Source organism: Peromyscus leucopus, chromosome 8a, assembly GCF_004664715.2.
Source record: "Peromyscus leucopus breed LL Stock chromosome 8a, UCI_PerLeu_2.1, whole genome shotgun sequence".
NCBI lineage: Eukaryota > Metazoa > Chordata > Mammalia > Rodentia > Cricetidae > Peromyscus > Peromyscus leucopus.
The window spans coordinates 55,069,220-55,092,427 of NC_051085.1; the positions used below are offsets into that span (position 1 = coordinate 55,069,220).

General features: G+C 41.2%; 1 protein-coding gene across 16 annotated transcripts in view; it reads left to right on the plus strand.

The window, feature by feature from the left end:
- Positions 1-23,208, plus strand: part of Afdn (afadin, adherens junction formation factor) — a 130,964-nt gene that overhangs the window by 97,134 nt on the left and 10,622 nt on the right. For 10 of the 16 annotated variants that reach the window (XM_028866608.2, XM_037200526.1, XM_028866611.2 and 7 more), the window contains 8 exons: positions 8,306-8,371; positions 8,539-8,612; positions 9,096-9,214; positions 11,029-11,223; positions 11,827-11,918; positions 12,285-12,470; positions 14,546-15,538; positions 17,472-17,507. In XM_028866608.2, coding sequence (XP_028722441.2) covers positions 8,306-8,371; positions 8,539-8,612; positions 9,096-9,214; positions 11,029-11,223; positions 11,827-11,918; positions 12,285-12,470; positions 14,546-15,538; positions 17,472-17,507 — 1,761 coding nt within the window. Of the gene's footprint in view, positions 1-8,305; positions 8,372-8,538; positions 8,613-9,095; positions 9,215-11,028; positions 11,224-11,826; positions 11,919-12,284; positions 12,471-14,545; positions 15,561-17,471; positions 17,508-23,208 lie in introns of all 16 variants that reach the window. The other 6 variants (XM_028866614.2, XM_037200527.1, XM_028866618.2 and 3 more) reach the window with 2 other exon arrangements.

Sequence of the window (23,208 nt, forward strand, 5' to 3'; positions counted from 1 at the left end):
TCAGGACTCCACAGGCGTGCACACACATAACAAACATTCACCACCCCCCCCACACACATATTAATAAAAGTGGAAAAGCCTTTTAAACAAATTGTTTTTGTTCCATACTACCTCTGTGGCAGGAAGGAGTCTTCCACAAAAATGCATAAAGTGTCTTTCTCTTGAAATGACACAGTATCCCTTGTGGCTGTGGTTTATGAGTTTGGAACAGTATTATGTGTTTTTGCTAAAAGCAAAATAGTGAATTACCTAAGGTAATTTTTTCACAGGATTATTATTACCTAAGTACTTATTTCTGGGATTGACTGAAATACTGAATTCTATTGGAGTATTAATCTAATAACATAATTGTTATTCCTCTAAAGAACATTTTTTTTTACTGTGCGGTTACACAGAAAAAGAACAGCACCACTCACACCTCACCCTCACTTAAGGCAGGGGTCCAGGTGGATTTATACTCTGCAGTCACACCTTAGATAGCTTCTGGGAGCTCTCAGCTTGGAGACTCAGGCTGTTGTACACAATTCCTTCTGTTGAAACACCCCCTCCCACACTGGATCCGTTGTCAGGAGGGTGGCCTCTCTGTGAATCCCATTTCAGAAACTCCTGGCTGGCTCATCTCATTTGTTTCATCGAGAGAAAAGATGGATGATGTGGTCAATTTTTGTTGTTTTGTTGGTGTTTTTGTATTGATGTAAAAGGTAAATGAACACAGCTGAGGTTAGAGCTCAGCTTACGGAATTGAGGCTCAGTTACTTTGTTTACCACCGTATCTGTTGGAATAACTTATTTTGAGAATTGCTACAGGTGAAATTTATGTGAAGAAAGCATTTTAGAACAAATTTAAAAATTAAGGTAGTTGGTAGAAAAAGATGTTGAGAATGTTTTTAAAACCTTTGATAGTTGCTCTGAGAAAGCAACTAAAAGGTGAGAGGAGAGTGCTGGTGCAGACAGAGCTTACCTATGGCATCTCTGTCTGAGAGTTTCGTTTGGGCTGCTCCTGGCTCTGAGGTCATCCTGCCCACATTGTTTTGTGCTCCAGCTGGGGTGTCCTAGGCTGGGCCTCCATCCCAGAACAATAGGCTGAGCCCTGTGTTCCTTGGCAGACACCTCTTCCTCTGGCTTTTTTTTTTTTTCCTTTTGGGTTGTGTTTAATGATGTTTTTTATGCTGTTACTGAGGCACACTCCCACACACTCAGTTGGCAGCCAAGCTGTCTGGAGAACAGGCTCCTTGTGGTAGTGCCTCCTACAGAGAAGAGAACTGGCGGCACCTCTCAAGCTTCTGAGACGGTAGTGAGAGTTAGGACAGACGGACAGCCTTCTCTCTGGACCTTCACCTCTCACCAGAGGCTGAAGCAGCTAATAGGTGTGTTGAGTGTCGCTTTCTCTATCTGGGTTGGGGGGTGGGAGGGCAGTGTCCTCCGTTTTCTGACATGGTTTATTTTCTTTGGTTATGTTCTTTCCTAACCTTCCACAGGTAAAGTTTAGATAGTTGCCCTTTTTCCTCCCTTACCCTACTTTTCCACATAAATAGAAGAAAAGTACCCATCTGTAGGGTGCAGTTTTAAGATCAGAGTATTGAGTGTCTCAGGTATAACTAGGTGTCCAGATCCCTGCCTTTTCTAGGCATTACCTGTTTATTTGCTTTTGTAGGCGGTCTCCAAGAAGGGTGCAAAGACCGAGTTGAGCATTGTACTGTGGATATGGATCGCAGGTGTTCTGCAAGGGGAAGATACATTTTATACCTTTTATTTAAGTTTGCTCAAGTCATTTAGAAATTATAATTAGCAAAATTGGCACCACCTCATGTCTTTGGAAATGTGTAACTGTTTTCTGAAAGGTCTTCCCCCTTTCATTCAAGGAATTGATTTATTAAATGAGAAGTTTGTAGTACCTATGTTTAATCTTTTAATTTTGCAATTAAGTAGAATATTTTAGGAAGCTTTAGACAATTTTTAAAAATTATTTAGCCTATGTATTTATTTCAATATTATTCTCATTACATTTCTCATGGTTAGAAATTAGGATATGTAATGTTAACATATGTATTGCAGTAAGATGTTATTTGGACAGTTTTGTGCATAATTATGAATTTATTGCTAATAATGGTGATGACTAATAAACTACAAGACATGCAAAAAAAAAATCCCTTTCTTCTTAGAGTAGTGCTATTCAGTAAAAATATTGTGGGGCACAAAGGTAACTTAAAATTTTCACCTAGCTATTTTTTAAAGTAGGTTAATATTTTCAAAATGTTACTTTAATACATAATTAGTATAAAAAAGATTAATAAGGTGTTTCCCATTCTGTTTTCATACTATGTCTTTGAAGTCAAGATACTTCTTCATTTGAACTAGCCACCTTTTGAGTACTGTGTAGTCAGATGTGGCCTAGTGACTGTGGTGTTGGACATCAGGGTTGTGAATGGTTCAGTACCATTTCCCCAGTGCCCTTGAGCTGTTCTGTGTTCTCCTGTTGGCTTCTGGCTAGGGCTCACATAGGCCATACATGCAGCCCTGAATGGCTGAAATGCCACACACTGACATGCAGCATCAAATACGAGATAACGTCTAGACTCTATTTTTCTTTCTTAGGAAATTAGTAGAACTAACATAGAATAAGTTTTAGTTATTATATGTCTATAAAATAGGAGCTGCTACCTCCTGGTATTAAATTTTGAATTTGGTCTTACTAGGCTAAAGTATATTGTGCCTTATTCTTTAGAAATAAGATGTAAGTGCTTAAATGCCTCAAATTTTCTTTTTATATGTATGCATGTTATTTTATGTGTATGAGTGCTTTTTCTACATGAGTGTATATATACCACATGTAGGCCTGGTGCCCAAGGAAGTCAGAAGAAGGTGTCATATCCCCTGGAATTAAGTTACAGACTGTTATGAGCCATTCTGTAGATGCTAGGAACTAAACCCAGCTTCTCTGCAAGAACAGTGTTATTAACCACGAAACCTCTCCAGTCCCCAGAATTGAATTGTAGTTAGTTCTTCTTTAAACCCTAGACTATTAACATGCTGCTATTCCTATTCAGATGAAGTAGTGGGAAACTTCCAAAATGGTAAGGAATTTTTGTAATGCAATATATGACAGGTTTTCTAGGAAAAGGTGGGTAGCTCATCATGTGCTGTAGTTGAAAAGAGGGGCCTTCTCACTTATACAAATAGCTGTAAGGCAACTGCCTTCCTCAAGGGAAGAAAGAAAATCCCATGTGAATACAAGTGAAAAAAAGATGTTATCTCTTCTGGGAGAACAGAGGACAGATGGTGGTTGGTAGGTAAGTCTAGGAACAGAATGATGAAGGTTTATGGCAGAGCCCAGAGTGCAGTTGAAAATGGTGTATTGGGGTGGTGGTGGTGGTGGTGGTGGTGGTGGTGGCGGCGGCGGCGGCGGCGGCGGCGGCGGCGGCGGCGGCGGCGGCGGCGGCGGCGGCGGCGGCGGCGGCGGCGGCGGCGGCGGCGGCGGCGGCGGCGGCGGCGGCGGCGGCGGCGGCGGCGCACACGGCGCACGCCTTTAATCCCAGCACTTGGGAGGCAGAGGCAGGCGGATCTCTGTGAGTTCAAGGCCAGCCTGGTCTACAGAATGAGTTTCAGGACAGCTAGGGCTATACAGAGAAACCCTGTCTCAAAAAATTAAAAAAAAAAAAAGAAAGAAAGAAAAAGAAAGAAGGAAGAAAGGAAGGAAGAAAGGAAGGAAGAAAGAAAGAAAATGGTGTGTTGGGAAGTTAATACCTGAACATGCACTCAGGAAGGAGAAGATGCGTGCTTTGCAGACAACAGGCAGATAGTGATGTCTGGTGTGGTGATGGTATTCCCATGTGCTTTAGAAAAGGTAATTTTTCTAGTTAGGTGGAATGTGGAGCATGAACAGATCAGCCAGTCATCAGAAGCATTTCCTCATTTTGTGTTCGTGCCTAGTTTAAGATTCATAACACTATCATTAAATACTTACCACATGATCAGTTTTGAATATTTAAATTCATACTTATTAAAGTTTCACATTGTATATGTATGTGTGTGTTAAGCCACTTAACTTGAAATAGCCAGGATTTGAGGTTATTTAAATAACTTGTAGTTCATATTGAGTTTACAATGTATGCTTATGTAGTAGGTGTCTAGAATGTAGAGTAGCTATGAACTAAGGAGCCTAGCAGTTACTCAGGAGTGTGATTGCTAAAGAAATGATTAAATGATTAGGACATTACTGCAGGAAGCAACCACAGTGGCATTGATCTCTCAGTAGGGACTGTGTGTTGCTAGACAGCAGCAGACGGCAGCAGAGTGTGTGCAGGGAAAGGCAGACAGACTGCTTTCATTTCAGATCAGTCCATTCCATGATTTTAAAAGGTGTTCTCACTGTAGTTTGTCCAAGTAAGAGGAAGACTATTTGGGGGTTTGTGAATAATATTCTGGAACATACTAGAAGCGATGTATGATCGATTTATTGTTCTAAAATACATACTTGGTGTTGTTTATAGCAGTGCTCCTAAAATGTATTAGTTATTATTGCTAAATGTTTTTCTTGCCAGAGATGACAGTACTTGGTTTTTATTAAAAGGATAAATGTTTACCATTTAAATTGTAAGGTCAGGGGCTAGAACAGTTCCTCAGCAGTTAAGAACATGTACTGCTCTTGCAGAGGCCCTGAGTTCAGTTCCCAGCACCCATAAAGGGTGGCTCACAATCACCCATAACTCTAGCTCCAGGGCCTCTGTTCTCGGTGGGTGCTCCACTTATGTGCACAAACCTATACTCTAAAAATATACACATACATGTAATTAAAAATAAAACGTTAATAAGTTGTAAGGTCTGTGTTGCATTACCAAAAACTGCAATGCAGAAATGTAATCAGGCTCTTGTGCACACCACCAGCAGTGCTCCTCTGATGTTCAGTAAGCATTGCTTTTCTGCCAGTGAAGTAGGAAGCAGACACAACTGAAAACTCAACTTAAAAAAGTTGGGTGAGGGGGTTAGTTTAGCCTAGGATCCCAGCCATGCAGCTCTTCAGAAGGAGATAAGGCAGGATGCGGCTGTTAAGCTATTATAGGCAGACTGCACCAGAATACATGTCCAAAGGGATGAGGACAGCATGGGCTCACAGTGGGCTTTTACTCAGAGAATTAAATGATCACCTAAAAGCTGAGTTGTGGAACTAAATAGATCTATAAAAAATAAATCTATATAATAGATTATATAGAGTTATGATGTGTTCTAATTAATTAGAACTATAAATTCCCAATCTAGCACGTGGTTGCTGAGGGAACCTGGACTTCAGAGTCATTTCCCATCAAGGAAACTGGTACTGGCATAGATGAAATCGAGTAAAAGTCATACTTAATTTTCTTTTGCCAAGTTATTTGTCAAAGTTCAGAAAGTTGCCATTACCGAGTGCCTGCTGTGGTCTGTGTACCTTTTTTTGTTCCACCAATACATTACTTTATATATACATTTATTTTATTTGACAGTTTTATGCATGTATATAGTAAATATGATCATATCCACCCCTACTTCCATCCTCCAATTCCCCCTGGATTCCCCTCAAAATGTCCCCTCTTGACTCCATAGCCCTGGCTGGTCTGAGACTTGCTATGTAAATCAGATTAGCCAAGAACTCAGGAAAGCCCACCTGCCCCTGCCTTCTGAGTGCGAGGATTAAAAGCATGCACCGCCATCCCCCAATTGTGTGTGTGTGTGTATATCCCCTATTAAGCCCTGTTAGTGCTACCCATATGTGCATGCTGTGTGTGCAGCCATTCACTGGACATGGGAAACCCACCAGTGGCTACACCCCCAAAGAACGGTGCTTGTCAGCAGCTGTCACTGCCAGTAGCTGCTGACTTGGGGTGAGTGCTTCTCCCACCCACGCTGGAGTTTGGCTGGCATCGACTTGCCCAGGCCACTGTGGCTGCCATGAGTTCAGGACTGCAGCGGTCATGTCACATGTAGAGGTCAGCACTTCACAGCCCTCTCCCCATCCTCCAGCTCTCTCTCTCTCTCTCTCTCTCTCTCTCTCTCTCTCTCTCTCTCTCTCTCTCTCTCTCTCTCTTCCTCTCTTCCTCCTCTTCTCCAATGTTCCTTGAACTTGGCTGGGGAAGGAGAGGGTTTGAAAAAGATGTTCCATTTAGGACTGACCACTCCAACCTGTCCTCTTTTGACTAGTTACATGTCTTTCATTTACTGCTGCCCATTGTATTAAGAGGCTTCTCTCACCAAGATTGAGATCACAAATCTGTGGATATGAACAAGTATTTAGAAGGCAAATTGACAACACAACCACTCAGTAAAATAACAATAGAAGGATTCTCCAGTAGGATCTCTATGAACTCTCAGCCATGGGCTTTTGACCAAGATTATAGCACCAGTCACTAAATTCCCTCAGTGGAGTATACTGCAAATACAGTCAGAAAGCGCTCGGTCACAGGCATGTCACTATTGCTGCATTTGATGCGTCTTGTTCTGCAGGTTGGTGTTCTAGCAAGCAGGGTCCAGCCCTAAATAAGAAAGACTATTGGTATCTTTTCTCCCCCAGCAGCCTGCATTGTACCTTCTGACGCTATGAAAGTTAGCCAGCCATGAATAAATTTCCCCTTTTGGTTTGAGATTGATTTTTATGTTCTGCAACCAAAGTTTTTTGGTATTTTAGCAGTAGGTTCTAACCATGTAGTCATTTATGGTGGGCAACTAAGAACAGTGCCAATAGCCTGTGTTGTTTTGGAGACTTCTGGACCCTCTGTGACCAACAACTTACAGGAAGGTATCCCTGGCCCTGCAGTTTTCATTTAACACATGTCTTCTGGAGTGGCTTTTTCCACTCTTGCAGAATACCTGCCTCCTGTTACTGTCACATCATCATTGTATGCTGAAGTTAGCTCTCTAACTTAGGGATTTCCATAAGGCCTTTTCATGTATCCTTAGTTGTGTTTAACCCATACCTTTCTCTCTTCCATTTCCTCACCCGTCCCCTGCTTAATCCTTTAACCCATTTCATGTCAGGTTTATTCTACTGTCCCCTTCAGTTATGTTTTTAAATTGGGTTGTACTTCAGCAAGTTTCCATATGGCTTTTTTCATACTATCTTCTTTAGGTCGATCCCCTCCACCCTCTGATTTCCTCCAGAGTTCCGGTTTTTTATTTGCCTGTGCTTTACTGTGGCACTGTCAACTATCCCAGTTGTGTTATTGTGACTGCTGTGCACACCTTATGACTGTATCCTCCTCCCGACTGCAGGGGTAAAAGGGAGCCAGGTCTAAGCAGTAAAATCTGTAAACTAAAATTGTTAACTAGTAGGGAAATGTGGATAGTTTGCACATAAAGATGACATCATCAGTATTATTAATTTAAAAAAATCTATCTTAATTTATTGAAATCACTTTTTATGATACTTATTTTTTCCTTGTATGACATAATATCTCCTAGCTATTAAGGTGAATGTATTTCTACTGTTGGTACAAAAGTACATATACTCAGCTGTGGTGCTTCCACTAATAACCAAGTAAGGTTCATGCTCATGACTGTTTTGTTTAATAGTTCCAGTAAGTGATCCAAAGCTGATCTGTTGATGTTATGGTCTCTAAGCAGAATATTGATCCTGAAATTATACATGATACCTGTTTTTCTTGAAGATTCCGTTAGTTTTTTTCATAAGAATGCTATGTATTTGTGTTTGAATCTTTAATTATATGTGAGTGACAGTATAGTATTTTCTGGATAATATTTTCTTACTTAGCCCTAGACCTTCTTAACTACCTGCTGCAAGAAGTTCTTTTCTTGTTTTGAAATTTAAACTATATGTTTGAAAAGAGTGAGGATAGAAAAGGTAGTTCCTGGAATGTAACAATACCATACCTGACTTTCTGTCCTGACCTGGTTAAGAGTAGATCACTTGAAGAGTTTCTCATTCACTTGGGTTTGTGGCTATTTAAACTGTGTACAAATAATTCTTTTGAGTATTACAAATCTAAGGGTGTTTTCTTACTAAATTGTCCATGAATTGACTGATTTTTACAGGAATACTTTTCTTCTAAACTTGGAACCATAAAATAGAAACATTCCTAACTAGTTTCTTTTTTATCAAAAAATATACTCTACTGATACAGTTTTTTAGTTGTAGTTTTTGTGTAGAATGAGCCCTGGGAATCTGTCAAGATACAGGTACCGTGTGTGTGTGTGTGTGTGTGTGTGTGTGTGTGTGTGTGTGTGTGTGTGTGTGTGTGCGCGCACGCGCGCGCGCAGGCTGCTGCTCATCTCTCGCAGTGTGAGCTCACTGTGTTGCTCTGGCTTTGTTTTTGCATAGGGTGCTGGCCAGGATAAACTGGGAATCTACGTGAAGTCTGTTGTGAAAGGAGGCGCTGCGGATGTGGTCAGTATTTGTTTTAAAGGAAACAATTGAAGGGCATTATGTACTTTAGTGTTGTAAAATGCTGTGCAAATGCTTCTAGCTGTGGGTGCTCTGTGGTGTGAAGGGTGCTGCTGTGTACTGACAACTACCTTTCTTCTCCCTACACTTGTATTCTTCTGGTGGCTAAGGATGGACGTTTAGCTGCTGGTGACCAGCTCCTCAGTGTGGATGGACGAAGTCTGGTTGGACTTTCTCAGGAAAGGTATGACTAATTGGCTAGTTTACAGCTTAGTCTTAGTGTATTGAAGTGATATTTTACATTTAATTTTTAAATTGAAATTCAAAAATAGTGCTGAAATAGTTCCATGCCCTCACACACCTTCACCTTTTTAATTCTAAAATTTAGAGTACACGAATCTCATTTTTCTATTCACTCATAAATACATATTTTAGTCTAGAATATTCCTTTAAGTGAATATGTAAATATACACACATGCACATATACTTAGTGCTTGTAGAATTTTTGAATATTGTCTGAGAATAATATGATAATATAGAATATACTTACATGTTTTTATAATTAAATTTCAAAAAGGATGTGGGCAGGAAGTAATCTTTCTGAAAGGCAAACTTATTTCCCCAAACAGCTATCAGGCTGAGGAACCTGAGCCATGAGTGTTTTGAACACAGGCTCTCCTATGAGAGTGAGCATTCAGTTTTCTTATACTCTGTATTTTCTTCCTAGGGCAGCAGAACTCATGACAAGAACCAGTTCGGTGGTCACACTTGAAGTTGCAAAGCAAGGCGCCATCTATCACGGCCTGGCCACCCTCCTTAACCAGCCATCCCCCATGATGCAGAGAAGTAAGAGCTAGTGACTCAAGCCAGCATAGCTGCCCTACACTGATCCAGCACTGTAGTATGCCTCCCCTAAAAGTGATCAAAAGCTGGGGCTGGAGAGATGCTCAGTAGTTAAGAGTACCCACCTCTCTTCCAGAGGACCTGGGTTCAATTCCCAGCACTCACACGTTAGCTTACAGCTGTCTGCTCTTCCAATTTCAGGGGATTTGATGCCTTCCTTTAACCTCCTTGAACACCAGTCAAACATGCATGGCAAAGTGCTCACATGTATAAGATAAATTGTTTTTACAAAGGGAGTTATCGGAAGTCGCATGTAGTAGCTGCTGGTAATGTTACTGCCCAGTTCTTAAAGTAAGAAGTTGAGAAAGAGTGCAAGGTGCTGAGAAATACTCGTAGGTCAGGATTCGGATGGACACCAGCCAGCTTGAGCCCACACTTGGTTCACCCAGGCTCCCCTGGTTCTCAAGAGAGCTTTCTCCTCAGCCCATCGGGCTGAGTGTCTGCTGATGAACTCCTAGATTATGTACCGAGTAGGGGGATGCTCAGGCACCAGTGACAATGAATGCAGTTTTAATTTTGATAGGCATGATCAGAGCATAAAGTCTTTAAGATAGGAAGCTTATGTCATGCTCTTTGGAAGAGATTGTATATGCATGTGTGTGGAAGTAGTTCTTTTAGTTCTGCCTGTGCCAAAATAGGGCATAGTTATCTTGCCATATTTCTCTTCAGAGAAAATTCAGTTATTTCAGCAAAGTAATTTATTTGTGGAAGCTGATCCTCCACATTTGTGGAAGCTTGAAGATCTTAAAATCTTCAAGAAAAAAAATCAATATAAATTTAAGGCTTCCTAAAAAATTATTTTTAGAAACTACAACAGGAAGAAACATTGTTACTTTACTCTTCTGTGATCATTGACCCTTTAGATCAACCTTAATGATAGAGTTTGCTAAATGTATGCTCAGTCTGTTAAGTGTCTTCTCGTTAGCCCTCTCCTCCCAAGTCAGCTTGGGAACCTGCACATCCCAGCACCTGGCCTTTGTAGTGCATTATAGTATCAACAGCAAGAAAGATGTCTGACAGCCTAGAATCCCATTTACTAAATCAGAGGTTTCCTGACAAAGTCATGAGTTGGCCTGTCTAAGCAGAACATCATTTAGAAACCCAAAGAGGGAAGTGGGTAATGAATCCATCCCAGGAGAGCAGAGGAGAAGACTGAACTGAGGACAAGGAGTGGATAATTACAGCAGGTGACAGCATGGGATGCCATGACTGATGGATATAATAGGTGCTTTGTCAAGTGAGAGAAGTGTATTTACCTTGGATGGCTTTTTAAAAGTTACTCTAAAAATAGATACAGTTCAGTTATTGAGAAAATAAAGTCAATTTCCCTCATAGATACACACCAATTAAGTGAAATATTTTCTAGGCACAATATATTTTAAAATGTTAGAAATTTTTTATATAAAGCTGTTTGTGATGGCATGCACCTTTAATCCTAGCACCCAGGAGGCAGAAGTAAGCCTCCTGATTTCTGTGAGTTTGGGGCTACCTTGGTCTTTCTAGTGAATTCCAGGCCAGCCATGGCTATCCAGTGAGACCCTGGGTTTTGTCTTGTTCTGCTTGCTTGCTTGTTTTTTGTTTTTGTTTTTTTTTAAGCTGTACAAAGAATATATATGAAAATCACCCTACTATACTAAGAACAATTATGAAATATAAGTATTTTAGATGCATCCTTTGAAGCTTTTTCTGAACATTCAAAGCAGACTCTTAGAACCAATGAAAGGAACAGAGAACAAATGAATCCACTTTGATTTCAGTTTCAGATCGTCGTGGCTCAGGTAAACCCAGACCAAAGAGTGAAGGTTTTGAACTCTATAATAATTCAGCTCAGAATGGCTCCCCGGAGAGTCCTCAGCTGCCTTGGACAGAGTACAGTGAGCCAAAGAAACTCCCCGGTGACGACAGGCTGACGAAAAACAGAGCCGATCACCGCTCCAGCCCCAATGTGGCAAGTAAGAAGAACTGTTCCTAAGTGTGCTTGGCTACTGCCAGAAGCTGGGGCACGTTGTACTTGTTAGTTATTATTTGCATCTGTTGGTTACCTAGAGTAGAGTTTTCAGAGGTATCACGATATTTGATGGAAATAAAATTTCAATTTTGATTGGAAAACCCTTGGCTCAGTGGATACTGTAGACCAAAATCCATTGCTGATGTCTCTGAAAAAGGTTGTCAGGTGTCCAGCTTAAGCTGAGGTCTTCTACTTTTTAGAGAGTTGCTAACAAAGAAGTAAGAATAGGAGGATATTTAATAGGAGGATATTTAATAGAGACCCCCAGTTCAAACGGCCTTAAGTATTTACTCTCAAGTCTCTTGACCAAAGATATCAGCCATGTCCTGGCCCTGGAGAAAGTCCTTTCCTGGGCTGTGGTGGCAGGAACGTGGGGTTGTATAGAATTGGCTTCTTGTACCTCTTTGTCTCTGGCTCTGTGGTGGACATCATGCTAGTGTGTGACATTCCAGTGTGTGATGTGGCTACTACCTTTGAAGGGATGTTGCTGTGTTTTTTTTACTTGTCATTTAATGTGAAACTGGGTTTTCTTGACTGTCTCCAACAGATCAGCCTCCTAGCCCTGGAGGGAAGAGTCCATATGCCTCTGGAACAGCAGCTAAGATAACATCTGTCTCCACTGGAAACCTCTGCACTGAGGTCTGAGAATGAGCTGAAAGACTTTCTCACTTATAGACTATCCAAGTTGTCTGATACAGTGCTCAACAAGTTATATTGACTATATAACTCCTGAATTTTTGTTATTTAATATTTTTACATTTAATACACTAGTCGGATAAGTAAGTTTTAAATTAATAAGTCTGGGGAAAATGAGAATTAGTCCTGAGTACACCTAGAAAAATTAAGATATTCTCATTATTCACAGTGTAGAATCAAATTTTTAATTTTTAGCATAGCATTTAATGTACATGCTTTTTAAAAAGATTGTAAAACAGATCAAAGGGTATTAAGTTAGCCTTTCAAACAATTTAAATAGCTCTTTCTCTTTTTCTTTACATTTTACAGGAGCAGACCCCTCCACCTAGACCTGAAGCCTATCCCATCCCTACTCAGACATACACCAGAGAGTATTTTACCTTTCCAGCTTCAAAATCCCAGGATCGTATGGCTCCTCCTCAGAACCAGTGGCCAAATTATGAGGAAAAGCCACACATGCACCCAGAAAGTAATCATTCCAGTATTGCAATCCAGGTTAGAAATAATGGACTCACAAACTTTTCTATCTCTCAAAGGAGTATGGTACACTAGTTTGTCAGGATAAAGACAGTGATGGCTGTTTGTCTTTTTCTTTAAAAATATTTATTTGTATTTAGTGTGTGTGTGTGTGTGAGAGAGAGAGAGAGAGAGAGAGAGAGAGAGAGAGAGAGAGAGAGAGAGAGAGAGAGAGAGAGCGCGAGCGCGCGCGCATGGGGCATGTGCACAGAAGTCAGGACAGTTCTCTCCTTCAACCATGTGGGTTCTGGGCATCCAACTCAGGTCATCAGGCTTTGACAGCAAGCAACCTTACCCTGCTGAACCACCTTGCCCGCTCAAGACGGAGTAAGTTTTGAGACACAATTGGTAACTTTAAATACAATGGTAAGGTTGTCCTCTTATTTTTGTATATGTGTGCTTAAGTCTGAGGCAAAAAGGAGTAGCCTAAAATACAGAACACCCTAAGAAAAGGAGTTCTGTGCTCTCTTAATGTTTGGTTAATGGAATGTTGGTAATGTAAGACATAGTTACAGCTTTGAAGGCCAGGCTCACTGATTGGGGAGTGAAAAATGAAGTATAGTGACTGACACAGCTTTCACTTGGTTCTGTCCCTGCCAGTGGATTTGGAGGTAGGGCTGAGAAGTGAGACATACAGAAAACATAGAGTTGCTGAAAAAGTGGGTACCCCTGAGGATCTCCGTGTGGAAAGAACCTGGCCACTCTAGATCCCATCCCGGGTGCTTGTGTGGAAGAACATTTCTGGCTGAAGGAGAAGATCTGGGCATGAGAAGGCAGGACTGGAGTCTGAAGGCAGAGGGGGCTCATTAGAAGGTCGTGGGAGCTCGCTAAGGAGTTTATACTTCTGTCCAAATCAGTCAAGACAGAGATGTCAGACTGGGGAGTTAGACTGGGAAGTACTAGTAGATGTGACCGGGAGAAGAAGCCAGCTGCTTCTTGTGCCTTAAAGAGAGAAACAGTCCAGGAGAGTAAGTGATGTGGGAATTCCAAAAATAATCATTCTTCATTAGAGTGGTCACAAAAGACTATTTTTCAAGCAGACATAGGATGAGAAAAAGGCAGGCGGAGAGCAGAAAGGGCTGTGCTCCAAGGTAGGAGGGAACTTCCTCTAGAAGACAAAAGTGATCCTCCTTGTGTCCCTGGAGGGACCGCATGACATAGCAGCTGGGTGTCCTCCCTGCCTGTCCCACGCCTTCTTCTCTGGGGCCAGGTCTCTCTCCCACGGGTAGATGTAACTTGATGATCCATGTGGTTTGTAGATTGGGTTGCCACCATGATGAAGAACCTGTGCAAAGATTAGCTGTATCTAAATGGAGTTAATGTTACACTTTTCCTATTGTAGTTAAATGGTAATTCATATTTTTTAAAGGAAAAAATAGTTTATTTTCCAGGTTTACACCTTCAATTTCTATTTACTATCAAGGTGGGATAAAGATAATTGATTTCCATATCAGTGATCATTTTTATAAGGGTGATCTACTTCTGTACATGCCTCTTTGCAGGCTTCATTACTAGCCTTGTGGGGGAAAAATACTTGTTTTAATCTCTTTCCTCATGCACTCAGAAACTTTATACTCATCAAAATATGCTATTACTTTTTTTCTCAGCTAACACTGGAGCTGAAATGTCTTACACTTGCATGCTCGGCTCAATCAAAGAGCTCATGAAGCTAGTCCTGAGCTGTAGAACCCATTCACATTGAGCCATGGATGTATACAATGAGTACTGTGTAATAATTAGAATTATAGGACAGAGGAAATTTTTGTTGCTTGTCTAGGTTTCCATTCCACTCATTCATCTATGGAAGTCAGGTGTGGCTGGTCCCTCTGCAGCCTCTGCAAGATGCCTTTACCTGCCAGCCCCAGAGGGCCAGTCCTTTTGTAGACAGACTCTCAGCTGTGTCGTTGGGCCGGTGAACCATGAAGCAGTCTGTTTCTGGTTATACATTCACTCCACCATTCTTGAAGTCTGTCTTCTCTGTGAAGATGAAACATATGAAATTTTGGTAATTTCTCTGGTGAATCCCTGAGTATGACTTTTTCCTCTTTTCTCAGCGTGTTACCCGTTCCCAGGAAGAGCTTCGAGAAGAGGTTTACCAACTTGAGCGGCATCGAGTAGAGGCTGGCTTGGATCGAAAGTGTGACAGTGATTTGTGGATTAATCAGAGCTCCTCCGTGGATTCCAGCACATCCAGCCAGGAGCACCTGAACCATTCCTCCAAGTCAGTCACCCCTGCTTCCACTCTGACCAAAAGCGGTCCTGGGCGGTGGAAAACCCCAGCAGCGGTACTGCCCACCCCTGTCGCTGTCTCCCAGCCCATTCGAACAGACCTACCTCCACCACCCCCTCCACCTCCTGTCCACTACACCAGTGATTTTGATGGCATGCCAGTGGATTTGCCCCTCCCACCTCCTCCTGCCAACCAGGTAGGACCCCAGTCCGCTCAGGCGGCTGCTGCAGAGCGGAAAAAGAGAGAAGAGCATCAGCGGTGGTATGAGAAAGAGAAGGCCCGCCTCGAGGAGGAACGGGAGAGGAAGCGCAGGGAGCAGGAGCGGAAGTTGGGGCAGATGCGCACGCAGTCCCTGAACCCCGCTTCCTTCTCTCCTTTGGCCACACAGGCCAAGCCAGAAAAGCCTTCCACACTGCAGAGGCCCCAAGAAACAGTCATTCGGGAGCTGCAGCCCCAGCAGCAGCCCCGCACGATTGAGCGCAGGGACCTACAGTACATCACCATCAGTAAAGAAGAACTGTCCTCTGGTGATAGTCTGTCTCCAGACCCCTGGAAACGAGATGCCAGGGAGAAGCTGGAGAAGCAGCAGCAGATGCACATTGTGGACATGCTGAGCAAGGAGATCCATGAGCTGCAAAGCAAGGTGGACCGCACTGCAGAGGAGAGTGACCGCCTGCGGAAGCTAATGCTGGAGTGGCAGTTCCAGAAGAGACTGCAGGAGTCCAAGCAGAAGGATGAGGATGATGAGGAAGAGGAAGATGATGATGTGGACACCATGCTGATCATGCAGCGTCTGGAGGCCGAGCGGAGAGCCAGGGTAAAGGGGAAAGGCCTTGGTTGTGCGTATCTGTGCTTCCTGTGGTATTTTCTGGGCATTTCTGTGGAAACAGCTGTTTTCACAGTCATAGGAAGAGTTGAGCGGCTCTTGGTTTCTCCTGCTCACTCTGGCTAACATGTTGCAGGAATGAGCCAGGCCTCTAGGGCTTCATTGTTTTAATTAGCCAGCCCCATAGTTATCCTCACTACACTTCAGTGAGAAAACAAGTACTTAGTAATGACCACTCCAGGGCTTGGCCATGTTTCACTTACAGGGCCAGAAGGTAAATACCTGAGATTTGGGGGACCGTGTAAAGTGTAGTGGCCACTTGGCTCTTGTGTGAACAAAGCAGCCACAGTTGTCATACAAACACTGAGGAAATCACACAGAAAGCTTCTGGCCCTGACACTAATTGTGAGCAAAGGAAACTTCAGTACATCAGTTTTAAAGTTCAGTGTCATTACCAGATGTAGAATCTGTGCATTTATTTTATGGTTGATACATCAAGTATTTATTTAAATTAGTAGTTGTAGTTGTAATATAAAGATGCTAAAAACTTTGGATATAATTTACATCTTTCCATATTACAAAAATAATTTTTATTATTTTTGTTTCAAATAAAAATTCTGTAGGTAAATTTAAATTAGCCTAATGCAAATAAGTTCTTAAAATACCAAATTTTGGGTAAAAGCTGGATTCTTTGCTTCCTGTCAGGCATGGTGGTTCAGAGGCAGTTACTGTTATTAACCTGGGCACTTGATAGTAACTGGTGGAGAGTGCTGTTGTCCGTCATGTTAGTGAGTTTTATTGATACTTTTTATCTACACAATTTTTTTTTCTTATTTCTTTTCTTTTTCTTTTTCTTTTTTTAGTGTTGTACATGAAAGAGGTTGTTAAAACAGCTGTTAGGTCAGACATCTTACTCCCAAGGCATGATGAAATTTAATCTTTGATGATATTGTAAAAGTCCAGTAGTATGATCATTCCCTTTTCAGCTTGCTCTATGAATTTTTCCTGTAGACTGTCACACACATACTTCTTCATATAAACATACTTCAGCATATACATTCAGCTTAAAAGATACTGGCTTTCTTAAATGAGAACAGAATGTAATTTTTAACAGTTAAATTATTTTACTAGTATTTTTCTAGTGTCCTTAGTAAAAACGTTCTTGAAAATAACATCTACCACATCGACCATTTTATCTGAAAGAGCAGCTGATGACTGGGACTTCTGCTGTAAGGGTGCAGTGAGTAGTTTTCATTGTGCTTGTGGTCAGAGCACCCAGGCACTCCAGGATAGCTATTGTCTGGACTGGCCAGTCTAGTGATGGACACAATGCGCTGTGGCTTTGTATTGCCCTCAAACCAAGATACATGAAGCAGGTGGCTGCTGCTCTTCATGGCCAGTGATCACACAGCATCAGTGTTACTTCCTTTGACAGCTGATCCTAATAGTGAAAAGTTAGCTACTACTACATTGTAACATCTCAGTAATCTTTTCTATGAAGATGAAAATTTTATTGAAGATTTGTCATAGTTTTGCAAAATTGCTACTACTTTGAATATTTTGAAGCCTTTAGTATGAATTATGAAGCTTGGAAACTTTTTGATATTAGTAAAAAGTAATTTCACTTTAATAATTATATTTAGTTTAATATCTTAGTCTCCAAATATTAAACACTAAGGAAAATTTTGCTTTTTTTAGTATTTGTGTCTCTTAATGGTAAAACTCAAAATATTAATGACGTGGACATTTTTCTGTTTCTGAATGCTAGAAGTTAGTCTGTGGTTCTATAGTTTTCTCATCAAGTTGTCCAAAAACAGACGAAGCATGACAGCAGCAAAGGTGCCGGTGGCGGAATACAGGTCTAAACCTAACTTTTTTTTTCACACTTCATCTTTCTTTTTTTCCCCTTCTCTGTTACCTGCAGCAGACTGCTATGCCAGCAATCTCTGTTCTAGATTTGGTATGTTCTTGTTTCTTTCCCTTTGGTACTTTTTTTTTTCTGTCTTGATTTTCATTTCTCCTTTGGTGATGGCTGTTCTGTGTTCTCAGTAGTCAGTTCTCCCGAGAGCCTCCTCCTGGGTCAGGAGACTAGCTCTGTGATTAGAAGCATGCCTCTGAATGTTACTAGATTAGTTACTCTACTTCCTCGTTAACTTTAAATGTTACTGTTTGTTTATGGGTTTGACTTTTTTTACAGTTTTAGTCATAATTTGATTCTGTGTATTCTTCAAGTATGTGAGCAAATGAAATAAGTTTTGCATTGGGTAATTATTTCATTCTTGTTGCATTAGAAACAGATTTTAAGTATGTTCACTGTGAACTCACTTGAAAAGACATTGACACTATCCCAGATTTAAAATGTAGTTAAGATGTCACTCTTTATGGTAACGCAAGAGGTTTCCTGTGAACCTGCATTCTATTTTTCTTAATACCATGTGGAGATTTTAGTTCATTTAACAGATGTATCAATTTATAGTCTGCCATCAAACAATTGCATTTATATTTTGCTGTTAAATCAACATGCTTAATGTCAGCATCAGAGAAATTTGGTTGGTTATTATTTAATGTTCTTTATGCTTCAGTAATAATGTGTTTATGTTACCCAGTAGACAGTTATAATCTGACATATATATCTATATTAACTCAGAATCTATTCTGTGTCGACTTCTAAATGATAAAAAAGCCAGTACTTTGAAAACTCCCTGAATTAAAGTTTTAACTGTAGTAGCCACCTCATCAAATACTAGCCCCTCTTTTCTGTTTTTGCAGCTTGAGGACAGGTTACCCAGAGAGAAACATTTTGTTATAAGCATTTCCCTTCCTTGTTAAACAGAGGAATATTTTCTGACTTCCATATCTTTGTTCTTTATATGAAACAATGATAATAAACATACACCCCCACACACAAACTTTATGTATTAAATTGTACGTAGGTTAGTTAGAATTTTTGTTATTGTTACTTTGTTTGATTTGAGAAAGTGTCGCTGTGTGAGCCAGGATGGCCCCAAACTCATGATCCTCCTGGGCTCACAGGTGTGCACCACGTTACCCAGCATAGAGCCATTCTTGGTATTGGGTAGTCGTTTAGCAAATGTTTATCAGTATCCCTTACAGAGCAGGCACTTAGCAGAGGCACTGTCCCAGACGCTAGCCAGCTCTTTGCCCAAGGAGGGCTTTCTGTGCTGTGGAGTTATCTTTGATGAATAATACTTAATGCTTGTACTAAAAATTTTATTTCCAGTCAACAGTTCCCAGTTTTTCTTCTTTTAAAAGAATATTTTGATTATTAGTATTGATCTTAACCACTCTATTTCTAAGCACTTCCTATCCCAGTTCACTAGTAGGTATTAATATTATTGACAACAATGCATTATTCACAGAACTCTTAACATGTCAGAATTGGCAGATTGCCTTGGGAACCTCTTCCAGGGAATGAGTGGGTAGTGGCAAGCATGTGCTCTTTGTGTAGCAGTGCTGCCCTGCAGTCTTAAGACATGTTCTTAGCATATTGTAGGGTGTATCTGGGGTGACTCATGGGATAAATGAGGCAGGTTTTATCTTGTTAGGAACTGCTGAGTTCCCTAAGGTTGGAGGACTGCCTAAACTGATTCTCACTCTTCCCTTTGGCCTCCCAGTGCTCTGATGCCACCATTGGTCCACAACCTGCCTCCTGTTCGTTCTAGATCCATAACTTTAAGACCATAACGATGCCAGTGATGTCTCATTCATGGCTGTAGTCTCACCCTCTTGAACAATAAGATTGGTTACCAACATGCCTGTATACCATCCCCTCCTGGTGGCAAAGGTGAAGCTTTCCAAATACAGCCTGTGCAAAACTAATTCCTTCCTCCTTCTGTTCCTCTTGTGCTACAGCCCACTCTGCCTGGACCTCCCCATTCCAAGAGACACGTGTTAGTCATTTGAGCTTTACAGCCTTACATGATCCCATTCTGCTATTGCCCCTGCCCACCTTCCTGTCCTGGCTGCTTCACTCTCATTTCCTGCTGGATTTACTAGTTGAAGTCCAGAGCTAGTCCTGGTGGTGGCTGTATAACACAGGTCTCTGCTGTTTATTTCTTTTTGAAGTCCAGACCCAGTTGGGAGCCTTACCCACTCTGTCCCACTCATAGAGCTGCTATGAGTTTGCATTCTGGCCTGCATTTTCCTGTTACATTATGTATATTTTCTGCTTCATCAAAAGCACTTCTTTTCATTAAGTGACATTCTGGGCTGTCAGCTAGATAATCACTGGGCCTGTTCATCCTTCAGTGGCTTGTCTGAGCTCTGTCTTGTCACTACATATTAATGGGTCATGTGGTACCCTGGGTAACATGGTTAGAGGAATGAGCTTCTACTGTGGGGTGATACAAGTGAAAAATTGTTTGCAGAGATTTCAGTGGCTCTTCTAATAAGTCAAACACTATTAGGGCTTGGCCTGTGTATAAGAAGTGCTCAGAACCCCCAGGTGTAAAAGGGTTGAATCAAGAGCTGCCTTAAGTACTTCAAGCCTAATTAGGGTATTAACCATCAAAGAAAGCATTCAGATGTGTTCTGAACCTCTGAGTCTTTCTGCTCTGCTTAGAGGCCACTGTCTTTTACGTTTAGAGCTTAGAATTCATATTTCTTTAAGAAAACAATGTGGGCTGTGTGGTATATACTAAGAGGAATTACTGCATGCTGTCGTGCTGTCCTGGGTGGTCTTCTGCCTCTCTGAGAGGGGACATTGTTTTCTAGCCAATTCTGACACTAGACATAGAGCTATTTCCTTAGACAGGAATAGCTGGTCCTTTACAGATCTAGGTTCTAACCAGATCTTAGCGTATCAGAGGACTGACTGCAAGGCTTGCCTATGTTTGTTAAGTAACAGTTAAAAGATATCTGTAGTATTAATCTAATTTGTCAAAGTTTTTCTTTATATTTTTGTCTTAAAATTGAGGTTATGTTTTAGGGAAAAATTAGGTATACAGCAAAAGGATTTTTAAAAAGCCTTTAAAGAGTCTGGCAGACTTCAGAGGTCAACAAGTAAAGGGTATCACGATCTGTTTCATATTAAGATAATTTAAATGTGTTAATTTAACAATGATAATAACTATTGTTTGACCTGAAAATACTGTTTTAGAAATGCAGGCTGGTACAGAACCTGCCAGGCATTTCTACTGGCCTTGAATTCCAAAGTGTGAGGTTTAGATTAGCACTGATCCAAACGGCCTTGATTGGATTAGGACACCTGGCCCATGCCAGTTACACTGTTACAGACATTTGTCACCGGACTACAGAACAATTGGACTGATGCTAAAGATGTTTTTTGCTGTTATTGGATGTTTATACTTTTGAAGAAATTAAGAGCCGCCCCCCACACACACTAATGCTTATGGAGAGGGGAAGGTGGAAGTGGGGTAAAATATTTTAAAGGAACAAAACATTTCAAAGTAAGAAATACACGATATACTAAACAATAAAAATAAATGTCTTAGTTATAAAAGCACTAGTTAATTGGTCTTTTTAAAAAATATAGTAATCTATGAATTGAATACACTGAAAAGACCCCCAGATGACCTCCTCACCAACTAGGAGAATGTGGAGCCATACTTTTAAAAGTCTCTTGCCAGATTTATGGTCCTGCAGTTGTACTTCCGAGTTTTATAGTTGCACTAGTTAGCTCAGCTAGTGAGCAGGGTTTCCAGCTGAACAACAGCAAGAGCTTAGTTCTGGAGAAGAGGAAGTGAAGCTTTGAGTTTGCCCTTAAATTGCTTTCTCTGAGCATTTGCAGGTTCTTGTGCTGTTGGGTTTTGATGCTCTTGTGGGATGCTGCTTCTGGTTTGTCCCAGTGAGCCATGCTCCTTTATTTTGACATTGTCTGTGTGTGACTCCTCGTCTGGGATGCACACAGTTGGCTGTACTACCCTCACTGTAGTCCTCAGGGAAGACTTTGGTTCCTAGTTTTCTTTGTTCTTCATCAACAGTGTCTATGCTTGCTATAAAATCCACCCCCTAAATCCCAGCCTCTGTTTGGACTTGCATCTACCTTCTTTTTGAGAAGACAATTTTTCTCAGCTGTTTTATTATTTACTGACATGAATAACCCAACAATAAATAGGTCGATTCTTTTCTACTAGATATAGTGGGGGGTTTTAATTCTTTATTTTATGTGTATGAGTATTTTGTCTGCATATATGTTTGTGGCTCTTGGAGGCCAGAAGGGGCATCAGATCCCCTGAGAATGTAGTTACAGATGATTGCCAGCTTGCTGGGAATCAAACCCCCTAGAAGAGTAGCCAGGGCTCTTAGTGGCTGACACATCTCTCCAGCCCTAGATATGATGCTTTATTCCATTGAAAATAAGGGATAAAATTATTAGATGGCGGGGGGATCTGTTTCTTTTTTTATTTGTTTGTTTTTCGAGGCATGGTTTCTCTGTGTAGCCCTGGCTGTCTTGTCACTCTGTAGACCAGACTGGCCTCCAACTCACAGAGATCTGCCTGCCTCTGCCTCTGCTTCCCGGGTGCTAGGATTAAAGATGTGAGCCACCACTGCCCAGCTGTGTTTTTTTGTTTTGTTTTGTTTTTTAAAAGCATACATATACAATCTAAATCTAGATGATTAAATGGTTTTTCTATAAACAATGTATAGGAAAACTGGTGATTTTATAGAAATTGAAGTACATCTCACAGGAATCTTATATGAAGTGTTTCTGAAGTGGCTAGAGATCAGCAAAATAATTTGGGGATTCTTTTAAATTGTGGAGAATTTGTATCAGTCCTCTTAGTGATGTGTCATGGTGCTGCTGTAGGCATTACTACAGCACAGATCTGGGTAGCCATTTCGGTGTTGCCACTGCTTGTGATAACTGACATAGCTGTATAGATCAGGTTGGATAAACTGGAGTCTCTGTCCCACCTTAGAGCTTGTGATGTGTAGAGAAATATGGTCAGGAGGGTCAAGGAGCCACAAGAAACAAGGAGCAGCATGTCATGGGCATTTGAAGGTGGCTGTTAGTGAGAGAGTGCGAAGGGAAGGTGCTGCGTCTTCTGTTGTTTCAGAAAGGCAGGACTTGAATGACCCAAAGTGGGCAAGTGTCAGGTGATGGGTTGAGACCAGCATGAGCACTTTTAAACTAGCTGTCGGCCTAAAGCAGAATGTTCTGTATTGGGGAGTCAGCAGTGGTCCCCCATATGCATGTATACACAGAAATGAGCCAGAATGAGTTTATTCCAAACCCAGTTTCCGACTCTTTAACTACAAGTCTGAGGTCATGTCTGCTAGGAAGGGACTCCCAGAGTCCAGGTTGATACGTGGAGGGTGAGGAATTGCTAGAGGAGGAGCCCTTGTCTTTCACCCCACTCCCCAAGAAAAAATGGACTGGGTTCAGGACAGGCAGTCCTGTGCTGCTGTAAGATCTACCCACATCCAATGAGAAAGGAATTTCTTACCATTCGGGGTGGTTGTGGTATTCTGTAGTTCTTAAAGTGGAGCCTATCGGTGATTTGTAGGAGGTAGCTAGCACATTTACTAGAAAGAAAAAATTGTACTTGATTAATGCATGAGTGGATGAAATAATTTGTTTCTTTGAGTCATGATTAATGGAAGAATAACACTGGGACTGTGGAGACAAAACTTTTAGGTAACTTACTTTGACATGATAAGAGTTAATTAATATACAA